This window comes from Anabrus simplex, chromosome 2 (genome assembly GCF_040414725.1).
Source record: "Anabrus simplex isolate iqAnaSimp1 chromosome 2, ASM4041472v1, whole genome shotgun sequence".
Taxonomy (NCBI): Eukaryota; Metazoa; Arthropoda; class Insecta; order Orthoptera; family Tettigoniidae; genus Anabrus; species Anabrus simplex.
Window position 1 is genome coordinate 1,182,454,801 of NC_090266.1, and position 14,916 is coordinate 1,182,469,716.

At 37.8% G+C, this 14,916-nt stretch overlaps 1 protein-coding gene across 1 annotated transcript in view; it reads right to left on the reverse strand.

Annotated features, from left to right (window-relative positions):
* The window catches only part of LOC136863826 (chromatin-remodeling ATPase INO80), a 396,793-nt gene that overhangs the window by 227,969 nt on the left and 153,908 nt on the right, over positions 1-14,916 (reverse strand). Inside the window, exons 14-15 of the mRNA XM_068226103.1 lie at positions 11,457-11,597; positions 850-962 (exon numbers count right to left, since the gene is read on the reverse strand). Coding sequence (XP_068082204.1) covers positions 850-962; positions 11,457-11,597 — 254 coding nt within the window. The remainder of the gene's footprint in view (positions 1-849; positions 963-11,456; positions 11,598-14,916) is intronic.

Here is a 14,916-nt window from a genome sequence, read left to right on the forward strand (position 1 = left end):
CTTAGAGCAAAACAGAACTTCAAAATTCAACAAGCAGGCAGCCAGAAGCCAGATGGCATCGAATTAAAATGCCTCCCGAGGTGGTTTTATTATTATTATTATTATTATTATTATTATTATTATTATTATTATTATTATTATCATGATCATCATCATCTGTGTAAGGCTTCAGTAGCTAGTGAGGAATGGTTTGACTTCCTATTATCACAAATCATGCAAGTTAAATCGTTCTCATTTAATAATAATAATGTTATTTGATTTACGTCCCACTAACTACTTTTACGGTCTTCAGAGACGCCGAGGTGCCGGAATTTAGTCCCGCAGGAGTTCTTTAACGTTCCTGTAAATCTACCAACACGAGGCTGTCGTATTTGAGCACCTTCAAATACCACCGGACTGAGCCAGGTTCGAACCTGCCAAATTGGGGTTAGAAGGCCAGTGCCTTAACCGTCTGAGCCACTCAGCCCGGTGCATTCTTATTTAGTCTAGAGACTTATGATTGAAAAGTAAATTGATTTTCGCTCATCCATTTAGGCCTGTTTCCACAAGCATTTCACTAATTTTTTGTAAGTAATGAATTCATACTTCAACTTTCTTCTTAAATGCCAAGAGTGGATTTCATAATAATGTTATTGGCTTTATGTCCCACTAACTACTTTTATGGTTTTCGGAGAGAGTGGATTTCATACCTTGTTGTGACATACTTTGTGGGTATGGTGAGCACAACATACATAATACAGGTGCTTCGGTAAGACTTTGGACCACCGCTTGCCATCGTTTTCCACCCCCATAGCTTTTTAGAAAACTCCTACCTAGAACAAATTTATTCAATAATCTTGTCAAGCTCACCTTCCTGAATTGCATCACAAGATTCATCAGACTTGAAGTTACACTCTGTGATGACTGATTTGCACCACAATATGAATACAGAAGGTCTTCTATACGGATCTTCTTCTTCAAAGCTGTAAAGAATTCAATCTGTCACTTCTCTCTTACTACATGAAAAATTAAGAAACAGCCTCCAAAGGGAGAAAACATTGTAACATTGGCATAAAATATAACACAATTGACAGTAATGTTAACTGTGAATAAATTAGTCCAAAGCAATTCCAAAATTCATCTACATTTATACAGTCAGTTTATTACCAGGATCAATAGTATCAATTCCAAGGGCACATTACGATGATACACATAATATTCTTGTGGGTTTATGATATGTGAAAGAGAGAAAACTACAGGAAAATTTGAATTACTGCATTATTAAAACAGCTATGGCTGGTTGTGGTTCACATCAAAGGAAGCAAAGTCTTCATGTAACATAAATCTACCCAGCAGTTTCTCTCTTTCACATGATATAAACCCAAAAGAACACCATGTCTATTATTCTGCAAAGTGACAGAAACAATCTACAGTATAATAATAATAATAAGATGATATGGACAAACTTCTGGAGACACTGGACTGAGAAATAATAGACGCAGAAGTGGCTGTTATGGGAGACTTTAATGCAATGGTGGGATGTGATAGAAAACAAATGGAAGAAGTAACTGAACCTTTTGGGTATAGAAAGAGGAATGAAGAGGTAGAGAAGCTGGTAGACTTTTGTGTGAGAAAGCAGTTAACTGTGAACAATATATGTGGAAAAATAGTACAAAGATTACAAGATATGGGTGGTGGAACAGAAGGACAATGGCGGTATTCATTATTTCTTGGTAGGAAGAGCAAATTGTAGACAGTTGTTAGATGTAACTGCCTTGCCAGAAGTAGCCTTTGATGGAAACCACAGAGTAGTGGTAGCAAAAATAATGAAAATGAAAGAAATAAGAGACAAAAAACAGAAGTGTGGAAATGAAAAGAAGGTGTGCAGAGAGTGTTTGTGGCAGAAAAGCTGAAAGAATGAAAGATAGAGAGACCCCATGGTGGAATGAGAAGGCAAAGGGAGCAGTGAAAAATAAGAAGAAAGCACAGCAATTATGGAATGGGGATAACATGGAAGAAAGTAGAAGAGAATATCAGAACATGAAAAGAAGGTCCACGAGAGTTTGAAGAGGACATGTACAGCATTGAAAGGATCCTACAGTATATGGACTTGTAAGAAGGAAGAGAAAGGAAAGAGTCTACACAAAGCTGGTGAAAGGGAAGAAAAGAAGAGTTAATAATGCAACCAGAGGAGGTATGGAAGGATAACTTTGAAGAACTCCTGAATGTGAGAAGGGGTCTCAACGAGATGATAGAAGGTGAGTGTTAGGAGACAGAATCCAAGAGTGAAATCACAATGGAAGAGGTGGAAACTGCTGTCAAAAGAATGAAAGTGGGAAAAGCAGCAGAAATGGGTGAAATGTGTGTGGAAATGATAACAGCAGCAAGACCTGTTTGTCTACAGAGCCTGTATAAGCTATTTAGATGTACTTGAAAAAAAAAAAAACAGTACCAAATGACTGGAGTGAAAGAGTAATAATACCTATATTTAAGAAGGGGGACACCGAGCTCGATAACTGAAGTCGCTTAAGTTTGGCCAGTATCTAGTAATCGGGATATAATGGGTTCGAATCCCACTGTCAGAAGCCCTGAAGATGGTTTTCAGTGGTTTCCCATTTTCACACCAGGCAAATGCTGGGCCAGTACCTTAATTAAGGCCACGGCCGCTTTCTTCCCATTCCTAGGCCTTTCCTATCCCATCGTCGCCACTCGCTTTTGAAATGGAAGATCAACTCTAGACTCCATCTTCAGCAAGAGACAGTTAATGGATAAACATTGAGAATGCGGAAGAGACATGGTGACGACACTCACTGATTTAGAAATGGCTTAAAATAGAATACCCAGACCAAAGGTATGGGAAGTAACACAACCGAAAGGATTTGGAAAACAAACAATAGAATATGTGCAAACAATATACAAAAATTGTTGCAGCAGTGACCAGATATAAGTGCGGAGGACAGAGTGGTTTTAGAATTTAAATGGAATATGACAAGGAAGTATGCTGTCGCAACAGTCATTCATATTGGTTATGGACAAAATTGTGAAGGAGACAAAGGTAAAATATGGGGACAGAGAGCTGAAGGTAATGGTGTTTGCAGATGATATTGTGGTATGGGGAGCAAACAGTGAGGAAGTACAAGGCCAATGAGACTTCCTGTGAGAGATTAATGAAAATTATGGAATGAAAATCAGTGTAGAGAAAAGTACAACAATGGTGTTGACTGCAGGAGAAAGGGAGGAAAAAGGAATTATAAAAATAAATTGACAAAGCCTTGAAATTGTGAAGAGCTTCAAGTATTTGGGAATCGAACTGATGCAGGATCTGGGCTGGACATAGAGATCAGTGAAAGGATTCAAAAGGGAAATGAATTCTATAAGAGTGTGAGAGACCTGGTGTGGAGAAATGAAGTACCAATGAAATGTAAAGAGGTGATGGATAGTATGTATTACTGCCCAATATACAGATATGCAGCAGAGATCTGGACAATGACAAGAGGCCAGGAGAATAAAACCCAGGCCAACAGAATTAAATTTTTAAGAAGTATGATAAGATACCTCCCCTGCGAACCATGCGACCTTGCCGTGGTGGAGAAGCTTGCGCACCCCAGTGAAGCAGACGGATGAACCACAGGTTATCGGTATCGGTCGAGAGACCATACTAACTAATGATTCATTGAAAGGGGTGGGGTAGCAGCCTTTCGAAGGTTGCCAGGGCGGCGATCTAGATGATTGACTGATATGGCCTTGTAATAACACTTAACATGACTTAGCTACGTTGATACTGCTACGAATGTCACGTAAGGATGCCAGACCCTGAAAAGTACTGTATGAAAAATCAGTATTTTAAGGCAATAATAAATAAATAAATAATTCAGACCATTTGGTAGTTGGCCATGAATATTAGATTGAAGTTTACAAGCATTTAACAACAACAACAACAACAACAACAACGTTATTGATTTTATGTCCCACTAACTACTTTAAGGCTTTCAGAGAGGCTGAGGTGCCGGAATTTAGTCCCGCTGGAGTTGCTTTACGCGCCAGTATATCTACCAGCATGAGGTTGAAACGTTTAAAGACTAGTATGGAGTGTGCACAACTTCTCTTTGCTCTTTACAATATAACTGCAACAAAAGAAATTGAATGTTTTGTCCAAGAGTGGCAGAAGGCTGGCAGCTACTGCAATATTGAGACACCACTGCAAGCTTTCTTTGTAGGACAATGCAGTGACAGGACGTATGTACCTCCACCTTTATAAATGCCTGCCTTTGGCTTTAAGGCTTTAATATCAAAATTATTGTCATTGCACTGTCCAACAAAGGAAGCTTACAGAGGTGTCTGAATGGCATACTAGTTGCCAGCATCATGGAAAGGTGTAGCAATTCAGCTAAATCCACTGCCGCAAGAGGCAAAATGCTGGTAATTTCACTAATGAAGAGTTTGAACATTTTAATATTCACAATCTTTGAAATTAAATTATGTATTCCTTCTGGGAATTTAATAACTGATAAGTGAAATTCAATTTCGAAAATTTGGATGTTGTCCATTAAGTCACATCCTAAAGGTTATACCAGATCTGATAGTTTACCTGTGTAGGAGTTGGAAGGAAGCGGCCGTGGCCTTAATTAAGATACAGCCCCATCATTTGCCTGGTGTGAAAATGGGAAACAACGGAAAACCATCTTCAGGGCTGCCGACAGTGGGGCTCAAACCCACTATCTCCTGGATGCAATCTCACAGCTGCGGGCAACTAACCGCATGGCCAACTCGCCTTGGGGGGAGGCAGGGGGGGGGAGAGGAGATTAAGTAGATATAAATTCACAGCAGTCTAGGGGGCAGTGCACACCCTAACATGTGCATGTAGCCATGAGACAAAGATTTCTGTTATTTGTTTAAAAATCGACGTAACAATCTGTCGCAATACATAATTATTAAAAATGGTTACAGGTTTGATGGAAAGGGAAAATGAAAATCCACAGCCTGTTTCCAGTCATACAACCGGGTCAGGAAATGGAATGAATGAAGCCCCATCTAGCGGCAAGGATTGGAATTGTGCCGGCTACTGAAGCCTGTCTCATTCCTCTGGGGCATGATGTCTCTGTCAGTAGCTTGTCGTGACGTACTTGCTTCCTTCTTCTCGTGTGGACATTTGCAGTTTCATATTGTTTTGTATTATTGCTGATCTTTATTTGATCTCTTCCAATATAAAAGAAAGCCAATTATCAGGTTAATTTTCAAAAAGAACTAGCAGGCGCACAAAGCCTTTAAAACATTGCCAGAACGATCTCCATAGCAACTCTCTTTACAGTCTATTGAGTTAAGTTACCGGCACTTGGGCTTAACCTTTCACATGACTGCCATTGATATTTTCCTTAGTTTTGGCTGTACTGGAAAAGGGTTCAGGAAAAAAAAAAATGCTTGAGCTATTTTCTTGTAATACCAACAGTAAGAGTGATTCATGAATTTTTGTGCTTTAGGCCCAGTCTGAAACATCCCCTCCCCTTGAAATTTTTGAACAGACTCAACCTTACTCCAAAGTGAAATACCATGTTTAATGATGCTATGACAGACACTTACAAATATGAAACTGAACTTGATATAGGTCATTACCGTGATGTCCGTATTCTTGTCAGAATACAAGATCAACAGACTATAATGTCATGTTTAAAACTAATGCTATCCCACAAAATGCTAGATCAAATGATAAACGGCACAGTTTCTCACTTTTCATTAACAGTACTATGCTGGCGTTCTAACAATGTTAAGTTCCAGAGCTGGAATGACCCAGCCACGGACACCAGACACTGTTTTCTGTCAAATGTGCATACTACCCATTCCTATCAGAGTCCCATAGCAGGGAATGAATAGCTGGAATATTATGATGAACCAGTGCATCACGTACCAGTAGTTATCAGACCATGTATAAGCCAGAGGAATGACGTGCTAAGAAAGGAAGTTATCAAACTCTCCTGCTAATTCCTGCCAATATTCAGGCAAGCTGTTCTACTTGGCATGCAACAGTTATACCACCTATCGGAGATCAGTGGTAGCAGAAGAGACAAAGCACATTACAACAAACAGTACTCAATGTAATATTAATGTTGATCAATTTTATGGACTTTTGATACCGTAGGCCTTCACATCTAGTTTTCTTCTGACTGATATTAGGGCATCCAATATAAAGGTAGTCCTTCTTCTTTTCAAGACTTTTCCTCACTTCGACAGTCATCTTTACAATTTTCCCCGCCAAAATGGGCTGACCAGCATAAGGCTGACATATCTGTGCACCTTCAAATACCACTGGACTGAGCCAGAATCGAATCTGCCAAGTTGGTGTCAGAAGCCCAGCGCCTCAACCATCTGAGCCACTCGAGGGTTTTTCCTGAAAACCACAGACTTTCTTCAGGATCTGTCTCACAGTCTGTTAAGTCTGTCAGCTCAGATCTTTATGTCCTCCTCAGTCTCCCTCAGCCCTATGGTATGGACTTTCTGTTTTGCCAGAAGAACAGGCAGTCAGGCAGTCAGTCTGTTGGGAGACGATCTTGCCACAAAAGTATAGAAAATCTCTAAATTTCATCATCTCTGGTATTCCCCATCACCCAGTACCAGGCCTAGGATCTTTTTAAGAATTGTCCAATTTCCAGTTTCTCAAACAAGCATTTTTCTGTTTAGTGACAGACATTCCATGGCTTCAGGGTGGATGACTGTTGTATAGTGCTTCAGCTTCAAATTTTGTGACAGGCATCACTTTAAGTAGGAGTTTTGAGTCAGTTGATAGGCCACTTCCAGCTTAAAAACTCCTGCAAAGAGTTGTTTATATTTGTTATAATATTTTGAATTTTGCAACATTACTTATAGACAAAATATCTATAATTTAGTACTATTAAAGTATACTATAATTTTTATAATACTTGCTGGTGTGTTCTGAGGTCAGAATAAATAACTCAAGATCACGATCTAACTATCATTATTAACAATTAGCAAATTAACCAGTAGTCAGAACTATGTAATGTGATAGTGACACTTGGGTTCCCCAAATACGACTTTCGACTAAAAAACTTTGCTATATTTTTTTTGCTATTGGCTTTACGTCGCACCGACACCGATAGGTCTTAGGGCGACGACGGGAGAGGAAAGGGCTAGGACTGGGAAGGAAGTAGCCGTGGCCTTAATTAAGGTACAGCCCCAGCATTTGCCTGGTGTGAAAATGGGAAACCACGGAAAACCATCTTCAGGACTGCCAACAGTGGGATTCGAACCCACTATCTCCCGAATACTGGATACTGGCCGCACTTAAGCGACTGCAGCTATCGAGCTCTGTCTTTGCTATATTAATCTACTTATTTACAGTAAATATGACTCTTTAGGAGGAGAAAACAATAAGACATAAACTGAGTATGCTAAGAAAAATGTGTTCAATATCTGTTGTTTTTGTCTGTGTTTATTTGTTACTTAATAACAAATTGTAATATTTCCGATACAATCAGCTGATAGTAGAAAAATAAATCAGCTCAATACTTCGCATCATTCTCTCTTTATTTTCTTCACTACTAAGCGCAATACACCAACTATTTTTGTGAGCTATTTTTTTAAGACATGTATCACTCGCCCAACTCTTAGTGATACCTGGGCTCCCTAGTGCTGAATCGGTAGACGTCGGTTATCTTTGAGATTCGTATTGGCAACCTTTGAAACACAAACTATGAATCGCTTATGGATCGCCGTGAGACATCTGGAGTACACTTTACGTACTAGTACTGTTGTTGTTTACACAGCAAAGCCAAACTATAGAATTCATGATAGGATGTGTGCAACACAGATATTGGCTTAAGATAATAAAGGTTTAGAAATTTCATACCGATCATACTATCAACTCAATTCAGATTTCATTTCCGTTCAGTTGGCAGTATTACCGGAACCGGGAGAGGTCCCTCCTTACTCCTCAACACCATAACACCAGGTATCACTAAAAGTTGTGGCCTAACAGACTTCATCATAGAACTTTTTATATTCAATAATTTTTACACACTTTGAAGTTATCTTTAACTGTTCAGGCAGCGTCAAACTGAGCCTCAAGAATGCTCTTCCCGTACCATGTACAAGGTTTCTACTGTTAACAAATATAAAAACTGCAAATGACTACTGTTAGGTAGAACTCTGCATTCCCTTAAAGCTTTTACATCTATAGTTTGTGGATATCTTGAAGAGTAACGCAGCATAGGGCAAGGGAAGTGTTTGCATGGAGTCATATTCTTCAAGTTGTTTTGCAAAAATCATTACTACTTGGCTTACTTCCTCACAGTTCAATATTTATTACATGGAAACCTTCCTCGGAAGATCCACCAGGCAACAGAGAAAATTGAATTAAAATGTGGCCAGCAGGTCTGGGAATATAACGAAACACAAATACATGTACAAAGACAGACACTGAATTTTATGTACAGTAGAACCTTGATAATTCAAAATCGGTTAATTCAAAATCTCGCCTAAATCGAAGCAGCTCTCGTTCCCACACACGAGGTACAGTTTTGCATGTTACTTAAATCGTTTAATTTAAAATATGGATAATTCGTTATTCGAAGAACAATGCCGGTCCCATTACCGAAAATAAGACTTTTAATTCAAAACTGCCTTTACATTTTGAAAAATATAGTATGTTACAGAGTAATTTAAATTCAAAATTTCTCCGCGTCATGAAAGACCTCATCTTCCGGAACGTGCAGGGGTAAATTTGTGCACTTTCACCCACTTTGGCATGTCTACAGTGTGCTTCATATCTGCTAAGTTCAAGCGGAATCGTAATTATTTTGTATTTGGCGTTTTAAGGAATGCCACAATATCCTGTAGCAGGCAGTGTGCGGAGAGGTAGAATCCACGAACACTGACGATGCCGACAGTTGGCGAAAAAGCACGGCTTATAGCCTGTAATGTCAAAACTTATCAGATGTAAGGGTTTTCAGGCGTTAATAGAGCAAACGCCTGAAAACCCTTGCATATGATATGTTTTGACATTTTTGACATGCTCTATTGGTGAAAAATATCTAATTCCCTCCATGGGAATTTAGAATTCTCCATTATAGCCTATAATCAATTCATATGTACCAACAATATTGTCAATGCCGATGAAACTGCATTGTTTGTTTGTTTTACTTTTTTTAAAGCCGAGGCCAAACAGATTTATGGTTTTAAAGGAGAGAATTACCAGCCGGGAAATGCACTGTGTTGCTATGCAGTGTACACGGAAGCGAGAGATTTCCTTCCCCCGTCATAGGAAAGTTCGAAAAGCCAGGTTGTTTTAAGGGCGTCAGGCACTTTCCATGCAAGTACAAGGCATCTAAAAATGCAAACAGTACAGTAATCCAATGAATAAAGCACTTGCATAGGGGAGCCATTGTAGATTTCTCCTCGTCTTTGAATCATATTTTCTTTCTTTTGATTTCCTTGCGCGAGGTTATGATTGCCGGTGAGTTATCCAAGTGTGGAAATAGTTTTTTACTATGGCATTTGAGAGGTTTGAACTATGAATCAAGGCTAATTGCATGCAGTAACGGGTCTTAGAATATACTGTGATGCTGCAAGGGTTGGCATTTCCAAATTATGTGTTGGCGGTTATTTCGAAATCACGTAATTCAAAGACCGATTTTTGCGTCCCAACGACTTCGAATTGAGTTTTTACTATATGTAGGGACATTTCGAATGCCTTCTGCTGTTAGCTCCTCTACCTGGGCTCAATTTGGTGTTAGCACTGAGAAGCACAATACAGCGGCCTTCAAATGCATAGTGTCAAAATGCCAGCCTCTTAACCCGTATATGTTCTTGGTGAGATTTTAGATCATGATCATAAATACAATAATTCTGTACCTTAAAGGTAAAGGGCACTATGTCACAAACATGCAATTTTACAGGAGAGCTAAAAGAATGTTTTGCAGTGTTTGTTTCACTAGCCCATTTTCTAAGGAAAATCTTTGTAAACTTCTTTTACATAATAGTACAAAATTTTGAAAATAGTACAAAATTTTGAAAAAGTTAAACAAAAAATAATTGGTTCAAAAAGTCTGCGATGATTTAGAAGAGTTGAATATTACAACACAACAAATTGCAAAAACAGAAGAGAAAAGGATTCTGAAGAACAAACATATAAGACAACCTAAAAACTTTGCAATGAAAACAATATGTCATATCTGATGATGAAAGAGCAGCCAGGTCAGAAAGAATGAAGAAGTTTCGGGAGAGGAGGAAGATAATGAAAGCTAAATTCTCAGTTAATTCCTTGAAGACTTTGATTTATGTGGTCTGATGTAAGTGCTCCAATGTGGGGCATAAAATATGTAAATAAATAATAATAGTACAACTTTTTTTTTTTTTTTTTACTTCTTCTTGAATTTTGATTATTTGTTTTATATGTTCTGGACGTATACTGGACTTCGTGCCTTTTAGCTCAAACTGGCTAGCTCGCTTGTTATTGTGCGAAGGAGGTAGTGTTTTGCACCCTGTAAATGAGCACAGAAAATGCAGTGAAATTATACCAAAACCTCAATTTTGTAAAAAATGGACAAAGTGCCATTTACATCCAATGCACAGAATTATAATATATAAAAAAAGGACATGAGGGTGCAATGCACCTTTGGTAGACACGGAAAGCTGTTTCTGCTTATACACGTAAACTTGGTTCATTCTAGCAGCTATATCAGAAGATATAACAAAGATGCCATGACTCAAGAAACGTCCCTCGTACTTATGCCTACAACCACAAATGGACAGATGGTGAATGACATAAGCACTCTTGTTCATGCTGTGCAGAGGTAAATACAACCAATAGGATAAAGGGAAATGAGCTGAAAAAGAAAGACACTCTACACATCAGAATATACCCTACTCTGACTCATGCGCACTAGACTTCTACAGTATTAAAATGTTACCCACTCTCAAAACAAACAAAATGTTGTTTTTAAATGATCGACATTATGAGACCACAATAAAGAATGCTTCGATAGCAACTATTAAAAAAAATAAGTGATAGCAGTAGGCCATATCACAATATGGCCCAAATCACAACATGTATCCATGTCTCACTCAACTGAGACACTGAACTTCAAGGACACCTAGAATTAAAATTTGTTAATGATTTGTGCTAACTTTTCATTAACCACCAATTATTGACATATTCTACTCATGGAGAATTTAAGTCAGTAACAGCGAAGCGTTCCCCTGTAAAATAATTTATTTTCTATTAAGGATAAATCATTAAAATAAAATTCAAACACCAGGTAAGTCATGACCACAGTAACTAAGAGATTCAATAGTACCATATGCGTCTCCACTTTTTCTATTATTTACATCACAATGAAGTGAATCAAACCCTTATGTCAATAGTTTATGACATCAGTAAAACAACAATGAATAATATTTTAAGTTTATTTCTAATCCCACAATATATCATAAAATTTAACAACATGCATAGAACCCACATAACTCACCTGAATATAACAGCTTTTGTCTGGTTGTCAGTGGGCAATAAACCATGACTTCAATCTTATCAGACAATTCATTTTCAACATCTTTTTTGATTCTCCGCAACATGAAAGGTTTTAAGATCATGTGAAGGCGTGATAAATGCTCTGAAATAATAAATATGTTTTTTACACTGCATTAACAGAAAAATGAAAAATCAAGGGTCTCAAACAGTATAATATATATACACTATTAACAAATGTACTTGGCTGTATGAAGTCCACCCAACAATGAATGTCCCTGGGGAGATATTAAATCATCATCTTAACTCCAATTATCATATACAAAAACAAACATGTGAGGGTGCAATGTGCCCTTGGTAGACAAGGGAAACAATTTCTGATTACACACATAAGCCTAGCTCATGATTTCCCTTTACAAATATAGTAGGAGCCTACATTGATTAACTTACAACAATGACTGGAGTTCCATGCAGTTAAACTTCAAACTTAATTTAACTTCTGTGACTGAGATAAATTGTACATAAAATGTGTGCTAAAATAATGAATCTATGTATCTTTATATTATATAATAATTCCCTTTCTAAACAAACTATGAATCAAGAGGCAAGCATTTCTTTACTTGTTCCAGCTGCTACAAAATTTTGAAATGGATTATGATGGATATCTAACCCTACAAGCAGAAATTGCTCTTGTCTGGGAGAGGTTGTAACTCCTTCCTTATTAAAGAAAAAGCAATGAATACTTACTTACAAACATGCAAACAATTCTAATCAAAAGCATGACCATGGAATGGTGTATTCTTATACTTGGTACCTGGAACCTACATCCACAGAAACTAATAAAATTATCTGTATTTCAAATTCAATAACCATTGAAAATCTCACACATAGTGTAACTGAGTACTATTTAACATCAAGTAGAGCTGTACTAGGTAGGTATCTGCTTTTATAACATTACTGAAATTAATTCTCAATCTTATGTTGCACATGACTGACTTAAAATATGACAAATCCATGAAAACTGTAGAGCCAAAATAAAACTAGGCTTATTCGGTTGTCTACAAATAATTGGCATACAACACCTTTAACCCTTGCACTGCTAATAAGTTAAGCGACTATTGCCTTGTTGTGTCGTTTGTTCTTATCTTTGCATATTTTGTGTGTGTGGTTTTTTTTTTTCCCTTAGCAACGCCTTGTATATCCCTGATTCTGGGCGCCATGCTTGCACGTGTCTCCCTTTGTTTGATCTTTGGTTCAGCCATATTTTATCTTTCCGTATTTTTTAAGCTCACGCATATGCGCGTGACATGTTATTTATGAACCGTGCTTCTACATTTTGTGGTCCATTTTTTACTACTGTTATATTATACGTTCCCTGTTCCTTGAACCCATTCAAACCCATTGTGTGAGTGTTTGAATGTGAGATATGTAGGATAACTTAAACAAGGATGGGCTGATACACTACATAACAGCATGAAGAAAGTAAATCTATACCCCGACATGGCCCGTGATCAAATGAAATGGAGAGAGTAGTGTCACGAAATGGAACCTGCCACTTAGCGGTACAAACCCCAATGAACCTAACAGGTACCAGTAGCTGTATTAAGGCATTTTAATAATTTATTTGAACTAAATAAATCACGTGTAATTTTTAACTACTGATTTTAGATAGACAGATAGATAGCTAGATAGATAGATAGATAGATAGATAGATAGATAGATAGATAGATGTCTTTATTGGTGGTGAAGTTAGGGCTCAAGACCGTCTCTTAAAGCTGGTCTCCACTGATTAACATTTAACAACAATATGTTAAATGTTAAAAGTGTTAAGTGTTAACTGGTGACGCCATCAACGTGTTAAATGTTAAATACTGTTTCATTTGACATTGTGTCCACACTTAACAAACGGGTTAAACTTGACTTCCTTTGTCTATACTCAATTATATCAATTTGTGGTAATACATTTAGGAGGTGTCCAGTATTTTCAAACAAGGACAATGGACTTAGATGAAGAGGATTACCGGGCGAGTTGGCCATGCGGTTAGTGGCACGTGGCAATGAGGTTGCATCTGGGAGATAGTGGGTTCGAATCTCACTGTCGGCAGCCCTGAAGGTAGTTTTCCGTGGTTTCCCATTTTCACACCAGGCAAATGCTGGGGCTGTACCTTAATTAAGGCCACGGTCGCTTCAGTACAAATCCTAGGCCTTTCCTATCCCGTAGTCGCCGTAAGACCTATCTGTGTTGGTGTGACATAAAGCCACTAGCAAAAAGAAAGAAGACGAAGAGGAGTTGGCCTTTGTTACAACCACTGTTGCTTCCTTGTTATGATTTAGAAAAGCAGTTTTATTAGGCACATTCCCCCCCTCATCCTGCTCATTGCTTCAAAAGCAAACCACTTTGAAGTATAAACTTCGTCCACTCCCGCGCCTGACTTCCGACTTTTCTGAACATTTTACAATTCTTGGCTGTAGGGAGCAGAGGGACGCTAGTATTTTTAAATGCACTTGCGGGAACAATTATAGATAATTTCGAGTTCCCGGAAACTGTCAGCTTTCTCGCTTTATCTCTGTATTCCTTTGATGAGAAATACCACAAATAAGGCCCTTCTATTATATCATTAATTAAGTCCAGAGTAATCTCCTTGCTCTATTCCATTTCTGACTATAAATTTTAGCACCGGTATAGTGCAGAGAGGACAACATATGTTCGCGTACTGTATTTGTAGCTTATAAAAAGGAGAACGAGTGCTACCGAGTGTTGTAACTAATACTAATAAATAATAATAATAATAATAATAATAATAATAATAATAATAATAATAATAATAATAATAAAACCCTGAATTTTAAAATACACCAAATAAAGTACACTTAAATGATGTAAGTACAGTAATCCATTCATTCATCTCATTCATTCCTTTATACACTCAACAATTATCCAGCAAGCCAGCGGGATCCACGGCAAGCCACTTTAAACTTGCGACGAGAGGGATTGGCTCTAAATGTTCACAGGTACAAAGGTGCCAACCTTTGAAGTGGGTTATCAGTAATCCCATTTTTAACTCACGCACCCCCCCCCCATCAAAACGTTTACAAGTCAAATCCAAAGCACCCCGTTTGCCCTTTCCTACAGCAATCTATTCTAAAGTATATCATATTACGCAATAAAATTTGCTCATTACCTGTTAGTTTTGCGATAAAAAATTCTTTGTAGCTTGTTTCGCACCCAGCAGCTGCTTTTCAGTGAAGGTTTTCTTGAAACATACTTCCCCCTGAGATGACATTTTTGTTTTCAGAACCATAAGCGATTCCAGTGTAGATGTACTTAATGTAGGCCTGAATTCTGTCTGATTTTTCCTAACAACACTGAAAACTCTTTCTGTGGGAGAGTTACTATGAGGTACACTTAGTACTGCAAATACAACATTACTTAAGGTTTTATACTTAATTTGTTCACTTTCATT